General features: G+C 33.9%; 2 protein-coding genes across 2 annotated transcripts; one reads left to right on the forward strand and one right to left on the reverse strand.

The window, feature by feature from the left end:
* Positions 1-400: 400 nt before the first annotated feature.
* Positions 401-9,859, reverse strand: LOC123902564 (DNA mismatch repair protein MSH3). Its single transcript, XM_045952327.1, has 13 exons — positions 8,743-9,859; positions 7,141-7,329; positions 5,988-6,149; positions 5,288-5,386; positions 4,923-5,171; positions 3,634-3,882; positions 3,388-3,519; positions 3,040-3,300; positions 2,891-2,962; positions 2,334-2,483; positions 1,612-2,079; positions 835-1,112; positions 401-670 (listed from the first exon to the last, which is right to left on the reverse strand). Exons 1-13 carry the CDS (start codon positions 9,694-9,696, stop codon positions 667-669), a joined length of 3,267 nt encoding a protein of 1,088 aa, XP_045808283.1. The 5' UTR covers positions 9,697-9,859; the 3' UTR covers positions 401-666.
* A 2,458-nt stretch (positions 9,860-12,317) lies between these two features.
* LOC123899658 (pre-mRNA cleavage factor Im 25 kDa subunit 2) lies at positions 12,318-17,000 on the forward strand. Its single transcript, XM_045950852.1, has 7 exons — positions 12,318-12,589; positions 14,828-14,873; positions 15,640-15,733; positions 15,815-15,888; positions 15,985-16,071; positions 16,165-16,275; positions 16,608-17,000. Exons 1-7 carry the CDS (start codon positions 12,471-12,473, stop codon positions 16,677-16,679), a joined length of 603 nt encoding a protein of 200 aa, XP_045806808.1. The 5' UTR covers positions 12,318-12,470; the 3' UTR covers positions 16,680-17,000.
* The last annotated feature ends 3,789 nt before the right edge of the window (positions 17,001-20,789 follow it).

A 20,789-nucleotide genomic window follows, 5' to 3' on the forward strand; every position in this document is an offset into this window, starting at 1 on the left:
AATTTTTTTTAGTGAAATTACAATTAAAGATATAAATTTTGCAACGTGGTTAAAAACAATAACGAGAATTTAGGAACTTTGGTGGTAATCGATTTTAATATAGTAAGTAATTGACTATTTTACACTGTAGTAAATATCTCACTTTCTACTCTTTTACTTTCCCTTCACTCTTTTACAAACCAAATACAAAGCAAAAAATAAATAATAAAAAAATCAAACCAAATGATTGATTGATAGTGAATTTCTCTCCTCTCTCTTTTTTATTACCAAATGTAAATAAGATCACCATACCGTAGTAATTACCTCAAATTAAGACATCTATATATAGTACATTGCATAAAATATAATCAGTTCCGAAGCATAACCGCGATTACAAAAATATAAACAAGGCAAGAGGGAGTAAAGAAGCAAAAATCGGAAGCCATAACTTCAACGAATATATAAAAATTGTAATCAAAATATTACCTATAATATATAACACTAGAGGAGACCTTCTAAACCCTGCATCTTATGTCATATATACAAACTGGATTGACATGTTAAAGCACAAGGGGAAAAAAAAACTAGTTGCGATGAAAATTTCGAAGCAACTGCTATTAGCACCAACAAACTAACCAGCTAGTCAATCACGCAAAAAATAATTAAAAAAACTACTTGGCTACACCCTCATCTGCAACCAGGAGAAGAATTCTGTTAGTAAATATCTTATGCAGATAAATCTCACAAGTAAGAACTAAGTCAATGGTTTAAGTTGTCTATTCTGTTAATATAATAGGAAAGCCACTGATATACGAAAGAGGTAATTACTACCGAGATACGAAATAGGTGCTTCACCTGCTAACTAATGTCTTTGCAATGCTTCTAGCATTCTCTAAAAGTTGAAAGCTTTTTGCATGGTCATCATCTAATATTGCAGCTTTTAAGTTTGAATAGAATTCCTTATAAGCACTACCAAATTCTTGATGTGGACAATCATGTGGCTCATGCTCTGGATCAATTACAGGTGCATCCAACAACAACTGCTTTCCTGATCTACCATGCATTCTACTGTTTACTAGTGCTTCTAGTTTGGAAGCCATGACAATAGCTCGGCTAATGCAATGTGATGGTAACTGAAAATTCAATATATACGAAAATTCAACAATTACATCATTAGATTTGAGACCTCAGTTGTCAAACCCAGATATCAAGGCAATCCCTAAATTTTCTAGCCATAATATTTGTTTGTGATGAATGCAGTAGCTCTAGGAGTAAATTAATTGCTTTAGGAGCTGTGCAAAGTATTCTGACCCAAAATAAATGCCTTTTCAACACGGAAAAAATGTCTGAAATAATCATTTTGTGTTATCAAAGTAATATTAATTATTTATTTTAATTTTACCCCAAAACTAATATTGTGCACATCACTCCCAAATCCATTTATGACAATGGCTAATATACTCAATATGTAAGTTGTAACAAGGATAATTTTGTTAAATTGTTTCACAAATCCATTCATTAATAGTTTTTCATACTCTGAATAAACCTTCAATGATGTTTTAAAAAAAACCTTAAATGACTCTTATTATGGGACATCACAGGAAGTAATGTAATAAAATGCCATGAATATACCTGTGCAAGCTGGGCAACCTTAAAACCAAAACTCCTCTCTGAAACACCTGGTACGAGCTTATATAGATAAGTGACATTTTCATGATCATCGGATTTTCCACTCGCATCATTGTGTGAGGTCAGATGGGACATGTGATATGCTGCTACGGACCCTGGAAATTCAGTTTCCAGACTAGCAATCTTTGGATAATGAGTGACAAAGAGGACCAAGCTTTTCCTCTGCTTCAGAAGATAATGTAATGTCGCATAAGCGATGGCCATGCCGTCATGTGTACTTGTACCTCTCCCAAGCTCATCAAGTATAACGAGTGAACGTCCTGTACATCTATGAAGTATATGTGATGTCTCACTCAATTCTTCTAGGAAGGTGCTTCTCCCTAACTGAATACTGTCAGAAGCACCCATCCGGGTGTAGATCCCATCCAGGACATACAGTTTTGCTGATGATGCTGGTACAAAGGAACCCACCTAGAGAGATCGGGGCAATTTTCAATAAAGCAACAGCCGTAAGGGACACGGATGTCAAATAAAAGCAGAAGGTTAAATATTTTGGAGGAGGAAATAGTTCAATAATTTTGATAGTATAGGAAATAATTTGGAAGAAAAAATTAACTCAATTTCAAGACATTCAATGTATAAGAAAATAAACTTTTCCCAGAAAGGATAATTTCCCTTCAGACTAACTCAAAGCATAAATATAGCTGACAGTGTATTGATCCTACCTGAGCCATGAGAGTGATCAGAGCCACTTGGCGAACATAGCAACTTTTCCCCCCCATATTGGGTCCAGTTACAATTTGACAGTACTCTCTATCTGCATGCATGTTTGTATCATTTGGGACAAAATTATTTTGTAAGGTAGTCTCCAAAACCTGGTGAGAAATGACTTACAATAATGAGCCCTTTGTTACCAATCAGTGAGAAAATTGAATCAACTCGGTTGAAGTCAAAAGTACAGCAGCCCCAATAATTTTTTAGAATAGAATATTCTGATTCTGGTTATCTGATATAGGAAATATATAATAATGAATAAAAAAGGGTTATGCTAACACCAGATAAAATTGTATAAGTCATTTCAAGTATACTAGTATCTGCAACCATCAAGCAGAATTATTTTGTTTCTCAAGCCAATGCCCTTTGAAGGAAATTAATAATAATGATACCAATAACATGCACTAAATATACAAACACAAATCATAACAGGCATTTGCAGCTCAAATACATTCAAGTAAACATCAATTTGAATTACATACAAAACTTCAAACCGTGAAATTCATACCGGATGTCTACCAGAGCAAATTTGTATCTGAACAGGCTCATGATTGTCTACAAAAACTGGGCGGACATAACCCTGTCACAGTAAATAGAGAACCATGTTAAAAATGTACAAACATTTGGAGGTGCTTAAGAAATCCTTCAATAACAGACCTTATTTCTTGAAAGAATGGCAAGTGAATGCAGACAATCTAAAGCAGCTAGTGCTTGAATAGAAGCTTGGAACTCCGCATAGTGTTTACTGAAGTCCTTCAGAAAGCTATCCCAAGCAGCTCGGCAAGCAACAGTAAGCTTCTCTTTCGCTAAGGATAACCCATCCAATGCTGTAACTACTTCAGGAGGGTGATACCGAATTGTTTTCTTTGTGCCATTTACCTTGACCCAATTTGAAGGCACTTTTACATCAGTTGATAACTGCAGCCAAAATGAATAACAATTTTAACTTATTCACAACCAACCATCAAACCCATATAAAATATTTTGGTGGCTCAGTCAAACTACCTCTATCAAGTGAGTTATACCAGAAACACACATATATTCCAAATTTCGCATTCCAAGCCGTTTGCGGTACAAGTTAATCAAAGAATCTAATTGTTCTTCTGCCATCTGAAAATCCTTTCTAGCTGTAATTACCTATTTATAGTCATATTTTTAACATATATTAAAAATGAAGCAGAGAGTACAAAATGAAATCCAAAAAGAAACAAATTATAAAGTATAATTTTTTTCGCACAGATACACACAAACCTCTGGAAATTGTCCCTCAGTTGCAACGAACATATTTATCAGATCTCCTTGATAAGCAGAGTCTTTATTTAAAGATGACAACATCTTTGCAGCATTACCAATAACACTTGCAGAGGAAGCAGTTGAAATTAACTTCTTCAACAATTCAGAGCGCAATTTATTATTACTATCATCGCTATCCCCCTCTCCTATGTTAAGTTGCTGAAGCCGTTTTCCAGCAGACAAAACAGCTTGTATAACGGCAATAAACTGTAAAAAGATGGCATGATTGAAGCAATCAACAGCTAGAAGCTTTCTGGTCAACTGAAATATTTCTAACTGAATTTATACCAATTTAATATGACCTATGAAGAATCTGAATGACTATAAGTATAAAAGTTGAGAAATAGCAATACTCATAATCATTGCTTCACACTGCATTGAAACTTTATAGTTCTCATTCTCAAACAGTTAAAACATTTTTACCAAAAAATAAATGTATTAGTCGTTGACTTTCTTAACCCAGAAAAATGCAAACATTGCCTGAAAACAGTCATGATCTTCATTTCAAATAGGTTACATAAAAAAACAGTTAAAACATTTTTACCAAAAAATAAATGTATTAGTCGTTGACTTTCTTAACCCAGAAAAATGCAAACATTGCCTGAAAACAGTCATGATCTTCATTTCAAATAGGTTACATAACTTTATTTGTTGGCTATATTTTAGATACTAGAAATATACAAAGAGAAGGTGTTAGGAACTAAAGAAGAAGAAGAAGAAGAAAGAATGAAGGAACATTATTCTGTGAGTGAATGGTACAAGGTGTGCTAAATCACCTTACAAGGTTTTCCCCATACCTGATTTTTCTCAGTTACTCAGATACAATCATCCAAACCCCTAACCTAACCCCTAACTCCCTTAATCAACGTTCAACGGCCTAACCTATACCTAGGTAAAGATTGAGAGAGAGAAAAACTCATATTAGGTATCTAGGTCAATTTATGCTGAACTCCTGTTGCATCCAGACCCATTTGTACAACTTGAATGGGTTTTAAATCATGATTTTATCCTTAGCTGCTCCAACTCAATGAATCAAACTATGTACTGAAGAATCACTAACAACATCTTGGCATGTACCAAACAGAGATTCTTGCCGTTAAGTTAAAAGAAGATGTTTAGCTATATTTGTTATCTCCCTCTCATGAAAAGCTAAAATGTGAACAAAGATCACAAGGAAGATAGGACAGTTGATTACATTACATCATATAGTGAAATACATGAACATCCAACAAAAAGCTATTTTTCACCTCAGATGGGGTAGCAGTGAGATGGAAAATTCTAGTAATCCCACGCTGTATATCAGGTGCCCGGCCCAGGGATGCCAAAACCGATGAAAGTATGTTTGCTAAAGCAGGCTGCACAATTGCTACATCAGAATCTTCCTCAAAACATTCAAGATTCTTCATGCCATTACAAGTTCCCATGGACTCTGCGATTTCAGATACAGCATTAAGACGGGCAGCAATCAAGGATTGATCACACAATGGGTGTGATACCTGTATCATGCACATGAACAACATTTAAACAAATAACTTTTTTGGCTGGTGAAAGGAAGATAATCGATAATTTAACACTCAATGATGATATATCAGGAATGGAGGCATTCCCATACCCAATGCCTAAGAAGCCTGGAACCAAATATAGTAAGAGTCTGGTTCATAATTTGCAGCAAGGAACCACTCTCAGATCCATCACTGTTATTTTGTAAAACCTGAAAACATAGGAAACCTTCATCAGCAGCAATAATCTGCAAGATTATTTTAAGCTGGCACGAGCTTATGTGACCCATGTAAAAGAATATAAGTATGCATGCTGTTGTCACAGGCAATCAAAAAACCACGATACTTTATTACTATAACTATCACACTAATCCTGCTTACACATGTTAGCTGTAGAGCCAATAAGAAGTCATGATCCTTAATTACTATAATTTAATTATTTTATATGAATCTTTAAGAACTAATACCTGAACCAGAGAAAGAAAGGGCGGTTTAAGTGAACGGTTAGATTGATTAATAGTCAATTTAACCATGTTAATGTTGGTCCAAGTCATGTTAACAGGATTAGTAAATAGTGGAAACTCTTGTGACACTGGGTTAATGGGCCGATTTCACTGACTATTTAAGCTAATTTTAATTTTGACCACGTTTCTGATAATCTTCGGAAAAACCATTTGCAGTTTATGTTGATAACAAAATGATCATGTGAACCATTTCCATTCACTATAATTGTCACACTTCCAAAAAAGAAAAATGAAAAAATTGAAACATCCAGCATGTAGGTGTAGAGTATGCTTGTCATTTTATAATTACCTCCAGTTGTTGAAGTGCATTGGCTGAGAGAGTCATCTCTGTATTGCTTATGAAGGGCCTTAAAGCACCTGAGCACAGAATTCTTTCAAAACCAAATCTCTTCAAATGGCGAATAGTTAAGGCCAAAGCTTCGACCGCCAAATCTGGCAGGTTCATTACCTCCTTTAAAATCAAAAGAGTAGAGGTAAAACTATAAGTATGCTATCAATAGAAATTGCATAAAAAATGAATGTATAGCTATAATCTGGAAAGTAAAATTAAATTTGTAGGCATCTGGTAAGACTTTAATAGAAAAGAGAAGCATTTCAAATTCAGCAATTTCTTTGATTGCATTATCATACACTACAATCCGCTATAACAACATCGAATCCTTTTTGCAGTTCATTACATGGATCAAGAGGCTTGTTAAGTAAGTTTGAAGATATTTACCTCTAAATCTCTCTTAATCGTTTGACATAGTTTTCTTTAGTCTGCCTCTACCTCTGACTAATGGAGAAACATCCATAAAGTCAACTATCCTTACTGAGCCTGATGTTTCTACAGGTTTTGTCAACGCATACCCAAATCACTTAAGATGAGACTCTAACTCTACTATCTCCTCTACAATGGGAGCTACCCTTTCTTTTTCTCTGATGATTTAATTTCTAATCATGTCTTGTGTAACCACTTATCCATCTTAAAATTCTCATTTGCAACACTAAGCTTGCGTTTTTATTATTAGTTTTTTTACCACTCAACAATAAGTGCCATAAAGCATTTCTCTAAGCTTGACTAACAATTCAATATTACAAGTCATATCTGAGGTTTCCCTTTTTATCCTTTTCACTTTGTATGATAGACCCGATTTATCTGAACATGAGATTTACCGTATTGTAGGTTATCCAATTTTCACCTCCAAGCTATGGTTTGTGTGTCTCTTACTACACATGTATTCCCTATTCCGTTTTGCTCCTACTTAGACAAAAGTTAAACAGATTTTGACTTATAAACTATAATAACAAACTCCGATGGCATGCTTCAAAATCACAAAACATATTTTGACTGGTAGCATAATGCATACTCAAAATAATAAAATAATAGTAATTTCAAGACTTTTGAAGTTTGCTGGAAGGATAACGAGTTTTATAAATAATTAAATATCAGTAGTTGGTACCTTAACTACCATCTGCTGACTTCTATGCTCGGTTAGTTCATTGCTTTGCATTGAATCTGGTGGACTGTCAACATGCATGTTCTCATACAAGGTCATAACTTCAGCAGAAGCACCTCCATCAGTGAAGCAATCTCGTGAGGCACGCTCCACACGGGCATTTGAGGAGGGTCCAGCAAAAGCCAGTAATAACTAATAAAAATCAAATCATACAGTTGGATCTTAGGGTTAGAGAATTTACATTGATAATTGATCAACTTGACCTTCTGATCACTGTAAGCGAACCATCTAATGTTTATGAAAACATGCCTCCTTGTAAGGATTATTACATGATTTAACACGAGTATAAAATTTCCATCTAATATTAATTAATAAGAACATAAAATATCTTACGAATTAAGACATGTTTTCTAAGCACTGTATCATTTCAACAGTCCTTAAATGGTGATATATTGAATTACAAGAAAACTGAGATGGAAAAGCCATGTAGTGAGGACAAATATGCACAGTACATAAATGGTAAGAATAAATACTGAAATTGATCATCGAAATACATGGGATATCTTGTTGGTCCTTCAATGAATCCATTAATAAACTTGGTTAATTTAATATTGGAAATAGAGATCAATTTAATCCCTGAATGGATCTTGGAACATCAATTTATTCCTAAGCTAATGCTTAGTAATACTATGAAGGATTAAAATTGATGTTCAAATTTTTTGGAGGACCAATTTAAGTATTAAGTCAGTGTTTGGATCAATAATGAGTATACCTGTGCATTATATTGTGTCGATTGTTACAATCAAAACATCCAATTCAATTTTCTGGTAACTTCGTCTTCTGTTCAGTTCAAAATTCCATCTACTGTATTGAAATACAGATCTAAATCAGGATTTTGCATCAACTATTTGAGCTAAGATAAGGGATTTGTATTGTACCAGCATATTTCAAGCTTAAAACTGTAATTTTAATATTTGATGTTTAAATATTTGATGTTTATAATGTTTTATTATCCTTTTATGATAAATCTTAGAATTTGGGCTTTAAGCTTCACACCTCACACTTATTAATAGGACTGAACATCTGAAGCATACAATTCTGGGTGGTCCAATAACAAATATCTTAACAATGAACGTTCCTTGGCTGTGAATATTTTTCCTTTTCCACAAACTGGAAAGCAAGAAATATTTTATTGAAATATAAACAAATTAAGTTATATCTGAATGCTTACAATTTTAAAGATCCTCACTCCTAAGCCAATAAGTAATGTTAACATAAAGTATATTTTGATGCCGTCCTCTAAATTGTCTCCTTTTCCAATAAGCAAGCCATGAAATAACCTCCTGGATTATCAATCCAATCTTACATGGTATATGTATGTTGTATGACAGATACATCATTCATTGCAGTATCAAACATCAACATTCCAACCATCAGAATTGTTTCAACTAGATTCTAACAAGTACCAACTACAGTCTGAAGTTCAATTTTTAACATAATGAAACAAGATTACAATTATTGAAATTTATGGAGGAATATTGGAACATTTCATTGCTTATGAGAATAATAGTAGTAAGTAGTAACACCTTGGCAAATAAAAACTACCTTCTCGGTTTGTTTGGAAAGAGGATCTCCAAGAAGTAACTCAGCAGGAGACAAACTCGCAACAACGGCCTCAAGTTCACTCCTCAAAAAATTATCATTAAACTCTCCATAAACAACATCTCCGGTTGATATCTCCACACCAACAATTCCAATCCTCACATCAAAACCACCTTCCACACCACAATTAGATTTGTTCTCTCCCAAAATGCTCTTCTCCACAACACACAACAAATAGTTACTCACACTCCCACACTCATCTTCCCCTCCTCCCAAATCCTGAGCTGCCTCCAACGTCGCCTTGGTGTACAACCCCGACAAGCCTCGGCAAAAAGGGCCAGCCCGGTTCAAACCATGGGCTTTAATGGAAGCAGTCTCAGTCTGCTTAACAACACCAACCTTATACCCTGCACTTACAAGCCTCCTCACATGGACATTTAATCGAACAGTTGGTATACTAGCAGTTAAAAAATTATGATCCATATGTGCATATATACCCAAAACTCTAGCAGCATTCTCAGCATCTTCGCCGAAAAACCGATACTTGTAACCAACTTCAATCATTAAAAGAACATCAGGGTATTTAGCTTTGAGTTCCACTACCTGATGCTCTAAAGGAGTAAACTTTACCGGTTTGGAAGATGAAGGAAGTTGTGGGTCTGGAGGAGAAGGTTCTAGAAGCTTCTGGAGGAAGCGTTGGTGGAGGGAGGGATTGGATGTAGAGGGTATAGGGTTGTTAGTATCTGGTGAGAGTTTGGGTTTTTTGTTAGGGGATGATGTTAGTTGAGAGATTAGGCGGCGTTTGGATGGAGAGAAATTGACGGTGGCGGAGATTTTGGGAGTGGGAGGGGTGGGACGAGGAGAGGAAGAAGGTGGAGTTGGATCGGTGGTCGGTGGAGGGGGTTTGGGTTTAGGAGCGAAGAAACGGGAAATGACTTGTTGTTTTTGCTTACCCATTTGGTCGGAGTTGCTCCGGTGGTGGTGGATTTGTTTGCGAAAATTTGGCGCCCTTCTAATTTTGTCGGGAATGTGTTTGAAGAAATGCGTGGGAAAAGCTAAACACTTACCACTTGCTAGTTACCAACATGTCAACTCTTTTTTAGAACAAGACAAGAAACCCTTTTTTACATTGGTTCTTCTCCACTTTGAGGGAAACAAAAAAAAAAATGAAAATCATCAACCGATTCAAAACAATTTTATCAAAAAAAAAAAAAAAAAACTGATTCAAAACAATGTGAACTTTTTTGGTTTATAAAATAAACAATGTGTTATAAACACCAAATTATCCTAAAAATAATACGAAAGACATATGTTATTATTAATGTTGAAATGTCTATTTAAAATGTCAACTTACAATAATAGTAATGTAAATTATCTATCTACATGTTAACTTATACAATTACAATAGTAAATGAGTTTTTTTTTCTTTTCTTAAGTAGTCTAACGGTTAGAATCTCACACATTTAAATGTGGAGAAGTGTAGAATCTGGGATTTAAACTCCGGTTACTTTAATAATATCTCTAATAGCTACCATTTGAGCTACACTTATAAGACTAAATATGAGTTATTTTATTCATAGCTTTGGTTGTATAAATAACATTGTTCAGAACTTATCAGATATTTTCTACATCCTTCAGGGATGTGTCACAATTGAATTCATCAAGATTTCATGGAGAATAAAATTTGAATTTTTAAGTTCTTCAAGAACATATAGATCTAATTGCACGATCCTTCAAAGATGCATCCGTAATGAATTTTTCAGGAATTCGTGGGGAATACAAATTGATTTTTAAATTGTTCAAGAACTGTATAACAGATCAAATCAGTTATTTATTCAATCCTTCAGGGATTGATGTTCATTTTACTTATATCTATGAATCTTCAGGATTCATATTTTAAAAGATGTTTTACGGTACTTTTAGAAGCTTATGCTTATGAATCTTCAGGATTCATATTTTAAAAGATGTTTTACGGTACTTTTAGAAGCTTATGCTTATGAATTTTCAGGATTCATATTTTAAAAGATGTTTTACGGTACTTTTAGAAGCTTATGCTTATGAATCTTCAGGATTCATATTTTAAAATTTCATCATACTATGAATCTTCATGATTCATATTTCAAAAATTTCACCACGATACTTCTGGATCGTAAGTTTGTGAATCAATATAAAAAAAACGAAAAAATAGAATAAAAAAATACAAGAAATAAAATTATCACCTCCCATGGTTGCTATACCTTTCTTGAGAGGGGAGAGAGACTATCGTGCTGATAACGTGTTATGAACTATTCCTAGATAATGACAAGAATAGAGAAGAAGGAGAGAAAGAGAATAGACTCTTGTATTATTTTATTTAAGATGTATATTACATTGTATCATATGTTCTATTTATAGGACAATATATGGGCCAATGAATATGGGCCAAGACTAATGGACATCTACTAATAATATATTCATAACAGTTCATGTAAAGATGCAATTTTATGAATAATAAAATACCTTAGCTAACTTATCTATTCTCTTCATTTCCTTAATTTAATTTAATATATGTTTGCAGCATTATAATTTATATCATTTAATATATGTTTGTTTGTATAATCATTACTAGTAATTTTTTTTTAACGATGTTAAATTTATATTTGTATATTATATACTCTATCAATTTGGAAGGGTTGGATTTTGTTCTCGTCGAAGTTTCTTTGTGTGTTCGTCGTTGGGCAACCTTATCATCGACGGTTTTGTTAGTCGGGGTGTTTTGTGTCGAGGTTTTTTCGTTTTGTAAGTCCCTGGCTTTTATTTTTATGTTTGTTTTTACGTTTTTCGTATTTTTGTTTGTTATGAGATTGGGGAGATTTTAGATTTGTTTGATTGTGGCTGATTTTTTAGACTCGAAAGTGTCTGTTTGTTCTTATAACCCGAAAGAGTTTGGTTGGTGACTAACGTGTTGGACTCATCGCTCGATCTGGGTTCATACGTCTTTTATTGTGTTACTGGTTATGTTGGGTTACTGCTCTTTGTTTCTCTGATGCTCCAGATTTATTGAGATTTGCAGGTCTCAAGGTGTTAGATTTGCCTCCAATTTTCGTATCAGGTGCTTATCTGTCATAGTCCCCGCGACTGTTTCCCGATTGTTTTGCTCGAAAGAGCTTTGATACTTGCTGATTTGCTCAGGAAGTTATTGGTACGTGGGTTTGAATTCCGTGTTGACGACCGGTTTGAATCCTGATTACTGTTTGCAAATTATTACTATTCCCCTTTTGTAACTTTGTTTCGCGCCTGTACGCGGGTTCGCTCGATTACCCTCGTGAAGAGTGATAATCTGTTAAGATTGTTTTGATTTATCACGATGTATTTCTTTTACATGGGTCAAGTAAGTTTAATGTCTCCAAATTTTTGTATATCTGTTTTTATTTAATATATTTTTCCTTTCCTAAAAAAAATAAAATTGTGTAACAAAAATAGATTTAGTTTATTTTTTTATTTTATTTTTTTAAAAAAAAAAGAAAAAACAAGAGTTGGTGGAACGGGCCCCCGGCCCAAGTTGAGATCTTGGGTTTGGCTGTATGCATCAGTGACAGGGCAGTCAGTCCTAAGACTTCCAGAAAGACTGACATTGATTCATCTCCCTCCCTCCTCTTTCTCCTTCTTCTATTCTCTTCTTCTCTCTTTCTTCATCTCGTTCTTTCCCTCAAAATCAACACAAGAGAATAGAAAGAGAAAACAGTTCGAAAATGATACCGTCTCAGGTTGTAAACACATATCCATTGTCAAGCTACACCTTCGGCACCAAGGAGCCAAAGATGGAGAAAGATACCTCCGTCGCCGATCGTCTCGCTCGTATGAAAGTAAAGTCAGTATCTTTCTTATCCCTCTTTATTTTTCATTACTACCCTATAATTAATTTCATAGAATCGTTATTCGCTAGGTCACGCACTATTAACCCTAAAACCCTAGAAAACCCCAATTCCCAATTTTACTCCACTGTTATAAATTAAAATTAATGTCTTTTCATTTGATTTTTCCCTATAAATTATTGGTTATGTAAACTGCTACACTGTTATGACCTCATCAAGAACTAAATTTCTGTTTTGGTGGATCAAAACTGAATTTTTAAGTCTTCCATACTCTTTTTCCTTCCGTCAAAAAAATAAAAAAATACTCTTTTTCTTATTACATTGCTTTAAGAGCCGCTTAAATGGCTTATTATATACTAACAATAATACAATTCATATCACTTGTTATCAAAAGGTTTCAGGATTTGGTTCCTCAAGGATTGAAATGTATAGGATTCATTAGTAAGCCTAAAAAAGGTGTTATTAAGAATCCATAATGTGCCCGAAATCTGTTTTGATGATATATCTTAATCCTTCGTGTAGATTTAGTGCTGTTTTTTATTTTATTTTTATTTTAAATCAAGCTTAGTAAAACTGTGCCTTCGTCTTACTCATTTGTCGATTTAGATTATATGTATTCAGAATTTTTCTGGTTTAAAATGAAGCAGTTGATTAACCTATGTTTGGCTCTCTTGATATTATTACTGTCGTTGTTTCTCCGATTTCCACCAACTGATTTAGTTCCTTGAAATTAGCTATGATCTCCCGCAACTTATAGCCAGTGAGGCATCTATTCCACTCCTAACACAACCCCTGTGTCCTCACTAGTTCAAACAAGAAAAATCCTGTTGAACTGGCAAATTTTGCAACTGCATCTTGACTCGTTTACATACGCCTTGGCAACTGGTTTTTTGTCTGCACAATACTCGGTTTTTTTTTTACTGTGGAGCTTAATTCTCGGACAAGCTTGCCATCTATGAAGTTGTGAGATGCTCTCATTTTCCACCAAACCATCACCTTGATTTCATTGATACTCCCCCACAACTGTGAAGCTATAAAGATCTGTACTCCAGACTGTGTGCTTCCATGTGCTTAGTCGAGTTGTTTTTCTCATCACATCCAAATCAAAAGTAACTTTCTATCTCACAACTCAGCTCCTGATAGTCTCATAGCTCCCCCAATTCCACCTTTGCTCCAATCTACCTGCATATTACTTGAGCGGCCTCTATCTGAGTTACCTCCTACACTCCTTTGCAGATCCTGAACCTAGTTCTTTCCTTCATATGTAGCTGTCCTGGAAGAAGGATATTAACCCCTTGCATTGTTCTTATCTTTCTGGGTTAGCAGCATTCCTTTCAATGGAGTTTGATTCCTCTCATAAACCATCTGCATCATTTTTGTCATCTCTGCCAACCCTTCTACCCTTATATATTTTCAGCTCTCTCTAATTTTCTCCCTTCAAGCCATGGATGATAAGTCACTGGTTGTATGATAAGACCGTACTCAGTGCAATGCAGGGGGTCAGCATAAACTCAAACTGCTACATAAATTGCTTCATCGGATTTGTTTGGCTCAGTAAAATTTGTTAAGGCTTTGCATTATGGAAGGTTGGAGCCACTTTACAGAAATTCAAAACGCTGACCAAGATTGATTCGACATGCTAGCTTCTCTATCGTGTTTCTTCTCTCCCACTCGTTTCCTTTCCTTTTTATGCATTGGCCCTCCATTACTAACTCTCCCTCCGACACCTAACTCTTAACTGCTTTTGTTGTGGTTATTATGAGTTTATGACAGCTGTCTTTGTCACAGGCAATGATCTGAAACCACTAGGGAATTATCAGTGATGTTGATCATTTTTTTGTTTTACCTTTTTTAATTTTTTTCTCTCGTCTCTCGTATCGTAAGTATGAATTTTAAGAACATCAAAACCTTCCCTACACATAAAATAAAAAGCTTCACTTTCAAGAGGGGCACTGGGACTGAAGAACTAAATTTAAAGACTTAAAAAATGCTTAGTTTGAATTTGAATGCTGATTTTTTTTTTCACCTAGACATGGTTTTGAATTTCAAGTACTCTTCTGGGTGAATATGGGATCAAAATCAAATAGTGAAAAGGAAATAGGAAACTGTGTAAACTGTAGAGCTGGACTTCCTCTTACATAATCTTTTTACTTGTCCCGTGTGCTGCTCTCAAATTCATTATTTACTCAAAACGGTTCTGAAATATAATTATTTCCTCTGTTTCCAAACTTCAGTTATATGAAAGAAGGAATGAGGACTAGCGTGGAAGGAATTTTACTGGTATGTTGGTAGCATTATTATCTCTGCAATGTTGATCTTATTTTCTTGCTGGCTTTTTACTGCTGAACATTCAATTTCATACATGACAAATCTTATGGCTGTGCACTAAAGTTTATGTATAGGTTTGATTGGTAATTTTTCTATCACTAATTACATCTGAAACATTCCTGCATTAACTATTTCATCCACACGTTTGAATCCTATGGTTAATATCTCACGCTATCTCACTATCATTTTGTATAATAGATCCAAGATTCTTAAATCATACAACTTATAGTATGGTATATTCTCCAATTTTCACCTCTAAACTACTATTTGTCTGCCTCCTGCTAAACTCGCATTCTTTATACTCTTTTTGGTTGTGTCACTTATCTGAATTGAAGGATTGATGATATATATTAGACTTTATCATAACATATGTTGCACCGTTGTCCAATCCACTCCCCCATGCTACTTTACATATAGTACCTAGTTAACTAGAATTATAAAATCGGCATTCTAGTGAATCTAGACAATTTCTTTAGGTAATCTTCTAACATGTACAATAAGGGACATTGATATGTTTAGCATAGACATGTATTTTAGTTTGTAGTAGGGAAGTGTGCGAATTTTATGGAACAAAAATTACTTGCAGATTTTTTTTATAAGACATGCTGATTGATCATGTGTTATTGTTTTGATTGGTAATGTTAATGAAGAAGATTCTAGTTTCCCTGGAGATTCTGTTTATTGTCAGGTCTCAGCTTTATGCTTCAATTTTGTGTAGGTTCAAGAACACAATCATCCTCATATTCTTCTTCTGCAAATTGGGAACACATTTTGCAAACTCCCAGGTGGTCGTCTCAAGCCAGGGGAGAATGGTAAGATCTTACTTCCTTGCTCTGAATATGGTAGTCTGAAAATTGCAATTATGCTAAATGTACTTTTTTGGTTGTTAACAGAAATTGACGGCTTGAAGAGAAAATTGACCAGCAAGCTTGGCGCTAATTCACCTGCTCTTGTACCTGACTGGCAGGTATGATCACGTACCTTTTAGATGCATGAAACCAGAACGTTTACTACGAAGCTTTTTGTTTATATGCACTCATGACTTATCCTTGGCATCGTGCAGATCGGTGAATGTGTTGCAATCTGGTGGAGGCCAAATTTTGAAACCATAATGTATCCATACTGTCCTCCTCATATAACCAAACCCAAGGTAATTTGTGATGGCAATATCATTGAAAGTCTTGTATTGCTAGTTTTATTGGTCTGTCTATGCTCACAACATCCATTACTATTTTGAATGCAGGAATGCAAGAAGCTTTTCCTTGTCCACTTATCTGAGAGGGAATACTTTGCCGTACCCAAAAACTTGAAGCTGCTTGCTGTTCCATTGTTTGAACTCTATGACAATGTTCAGGTATGATAATTATTATAATTTTTGTCTTCTGTCACTCAATTATAGAATAAAGTTTCAAAATGTAGAGATCTAAAATGGTTATCACTAATTAATGGGAAAACATGCTTGTCAACTGAAACTATTTTTTTTCAAATAAGGGAATCATATGAATTTGATGTAGGAGAGTATTCGGTTCCAACAAAATGTTTTCCTTTTTGGGTGCATGTTAAAAGTTTTCATCTTGCAAGATTTTAGTTTTGACACTACTATTATTATGCTTGGCAGTCAAAATATATTTTAATAATTCTATGATGTGTTTTGTCTTACGAGTTTTTGGTGTCAATTAATTGCAGAGATATGGACCAGTCATATCGACCATTCCTCAGCAACTTTCCAGATTCCAGTTTAAAATGATCACTAACTGACCGTAATTGGAAGCTTAGACGCTGATAGAATTCTACTTCCATTTCTTATTTTGAGAACTAGGACTTATTTGTTGCATTATCCTAAACCCTTAATTTTATTATCATTGCATAATCTGGCTAGAGAACTGATTTTTGAAGTGTGTTTCTAAATAGATTTGTAATTTGTATCACTGTTTGTAACTTTGTATTAATTCATTGGATTGTTGGTTGATATATTGCGGCTGTCAACCCAAGATGGGAAACAACTCGCATGCTAGGCCTGAAAAAGCCGAAGTTGAAATCAATACCGTGGATGACCATCGCTATCACATGGTCTGTTTCCCTGCCCTGCTCAAGTTGCCAATATCAGAATGGAAATGTAAAGGAATGTACAACACTGGTTTTCATTGTATTTTTTTGGGAGGATTAATCATGAAAGGAACAGGAGGGGATAAAATTATACATTAGAAATACGACATAACCCTCGTGTAACAAAATGTATAGAGCAAATGTAAGACACAATTTGAAAATTTAGTTAGATAGAGGTTTTCCCTATCCAATTCTCTGGAAGGTTTTGTTCATTTTTCAACTTGAATTCTTGACCTCCAAATATCCTTGCATTAAAGTTAAAGTAACTTTGCGCACAACACATACTAGTATATCAACTCACCAAAGAAAATATTATAATTCACAAAAAAAAAAAAAAATCATACTAGTATATCTTTGTTGATGGTTGCTCTTAGCGTCTCCTAAATTGATTAAAATCCTCCCATGTCCCCCATCTATTGGGAGATATCTCTTGGTAGTACAAATCTTATCGGGAGATTCTTTCGGTAGTGGACATCTTATTGGGAGATATCTTCCAATAATGCAATTCATGGGAGACGAAGAGTAACCATCTTTGTTATCTATTTACTTAGAAAAATATTCTGTTCAAAGTATTCTGATTGAATACAACAAAAATTACTCTTGAATAATTTTGCTTAAGCCCTCAACTTTCATTCGTATAAAACAAAAATGTCAGCAACAAAACAAGTAACACACCAGATAAAAATGCAAAAGACAACAACCGTAAGATTCCATTTTTCTTTACAAGATAATAGACGGCAGATAATGATTCTTCACTCTTTCCATGAGTTTAGACATATAGTAAGATAATGATGACATAAGTAAGTTTAGGCATAATTTCTATTTGTTTTTTAAATTATACGTGCACAGCGTGCTTCAAGTTTTGCTTATTTACGCCCTTTTGTGCTTATGGCACGCCTACAATTTTGTTGGGTAATTAGCTTACAAGTCTCTGAAATTAATTACAGCATTTTTTTTGACAAAATCAATTAATTAATTATAGCCTTAGACTTTTTTTGTTAAGTAATCTAGTGGCTAGAATTTCACATTTTAAGGTGAATAAGTAGGAGTGTCGGACCCCTACAATAACATACAATGTTCTGCCAATTGAGTTATGCTTACGAGGACTTTTAACCAAAGTCTTACTAGACATATTATGATGAGAAGGAATAGATGTTTTAAATTATATTTATCAGAAAAATTATATTTTATATTATATTTACAAATAGTAAAACAAAATAAGCTGTTTTACTAAAAGTACAAAAGAAATCAAGAAAAATAAACACGTTAATATGAAATTAGGAATAATGTAGTATTAATACAAACATATGCCCTAGGATTAGTCCATGGGTTGCTTTGGTATATGCCACAAATTGAAGGGACATTACCAACTCCAAATATTCCATTTTAGAATTTTAGCATCAAATTTGATCATGCTACCTAACTTGTGTGATTCTCTGAAATAAGTTAAGCATACATCATACATGTGCATGTGCCAACTGATTAATTTATAATAACCTTATGTTTTTCTTTTTAATTTCTGTTTTATCATTGGTTTATGAGGACTGAATAATTAGGAATTAGTATTACCATTTTTTACATTCCTATACATCTTTGTAAAGTCATAGTTGAAAATATAATGGTTATATTGTGCCTTATTTTTTGTTCTAACAAATTCACTCTAAAGAATTGACAACATAGAATGTGTGACCATGCTTTTTTTCCCCCCTCTTGAATGTGGCTTCTGTAATCTTGAAAAGTGGTAGATTATAGTCAATGGAAAAGTAACCCCTTAAAATGGGGACTTGTTTCTTATTTCACAAGTGAAAAGTCATTAGTTAAAATCAACTAAGATATTCAACATTTTATTTATATAGCATCAATTATTATTATACTCCAACCGACTTAAATTAATATTCAACCCACATATAATTGTCATGTTAGCTTATATTGTATTATTAGTTAATTATTATGATCTTATACTATAACAGCAGACCAAGTTGATCCTATATATCCATTGTGCTTTGCCATTGGCAATAATTAAAATCAAGTCACTGGCTTGCCGGATATATTTGAATAAGGACTTCTTTTTTTGCGCTCCTTGAGTGTTGCACGCGCTCTTCAGTCTTCCAATTATACCTTCTTTTCGATTTATTTTTTTATCTTGAAATCTGCAACTATTTCTGTAAAATAAAAATAGTGTTAAAAATATTAATAAAGGTATTTTGGTCTATGGATGACGAGTTTGCACTGGCCAGACCAAGACTTATCCCAAGAGGTGAGGAAAAATGTTGCACAAAACTAGTGTCAATATGTATGTCAATGATATTCTGCAACCAACTCTAAATTTGATATTCTGCAAAGAGGATTCTAGGCTAGTACCACAAAGATCACATTTGAAAACAATAGCACAACCTCTAGAAGACACATTATCATTGGTAGGTAATTTTTTTATGAATGAGTCTCCAAAATTAAAATCATTAATCAATATGAAAAGGAGATTTAAAAAGTTATAAATCCATTTATACATTTTGTTTTTTTGTTTTATTAAAAAATTATAAATATCCAAGTGAATTTAATTGCAAATAAAAAAATGACAAGTAGACACGTCACGTCATCAAAATATACGATCATAAGCCAGTAAACCAGTTAGGCAGAGGTTGAAAACACTTTAAGCCACTCTAAAATGTATTTTCAGTGTTCTTTGTAGGTGTTTATAATTAATGAGATTCTTCTTGGAACAGCATCCATCCTTGTCATTTTTGGTGAATACTGTTGTACACATGCTCATCCAAGTTTTGCAATGATTATAAAATGGATCTAATTCACTAGTACTTTTTTTTTTAGCTTATGTCTCTCACCATTAATGAACTCATGTTATTTCTGCCAAAAATTGTACAAATGTTCCTTTCACCAAGGAATAATGAAGGTGCAATTGTTCTAGTAAGGACAAATTTTTCTCCTATAGCAACTTCAACACATGCATGCTTGTAGATTCTTCAAGCTTTCCTAATTATCTGATGTTGGTCTTTATTACATCAATTGTATACATCAACCTCTGACAGAAGACAAAAACTTCATGTTGTAACAACTACATTAAATTTGTACGTAATAAAAATTTATAAACATGCTATAGAAAACGAGGAATTTCATGAGTTTTCATCTTAACCTTTCATCTTTATGTACGTATTTTTAGTTTTTGTTAACCATTTTGGACAATCTTTCAAAATCCTTAATCTAGAAAACATGTGCTTATAGGATTTAAAGTAATTTACACATGCAACTTCATTTTTTTTATCACCATCGGTACCGGCTCATTTGACCGTCTAATCTGATTCGGATGTCAGTTTTTGTATCAAGTGGTTCCAACTCCTTCCTGATTGCAGTTGCGGGGAATCGAACTATGGTCCTCCCTACCAAGTCCAACGCCAATCACCACTGAACCAACCATAATGATAGGTTGATTCATATATATTTTATTTGCAATGTAGTAAAAATTATGTGTACAGTTTAAACTATACAATAAAAAAGTTTTGTTAATTGATCTTGGGCGGCAGAGAATGTGTTGGCAAGAGACAAAGGTTGACTTGAATAAGCTGATTTCCATTATTACCTCATTATCATTTAGTCTACCTGGCTAGAGAATAACATGAAGTTTCATCAATTATACATTAGTTTATGTTGGTATGTGAGTACTGAAGTCACTTGTCATATCTTTTTAACAAAGCCTTTTCACATAAAATAAGACTTTTCATAATAGGTAAAAATATAAAAAAATTAGGA

Source organism: Trifolium pratense, linkage group LG1, assembly GCF_020283565.1.
Source record: "Trifolium pratense cultivar HEN17-A07 linkage group LG1, ARS_RC_1.1, whole genome shotgun sequence".
NCBI lineage: Eukaryota > Viridiplantae > Streptophyta > Magnoliopsida > Fabales > Fabaceae > Trifolium > Trifolium pratense.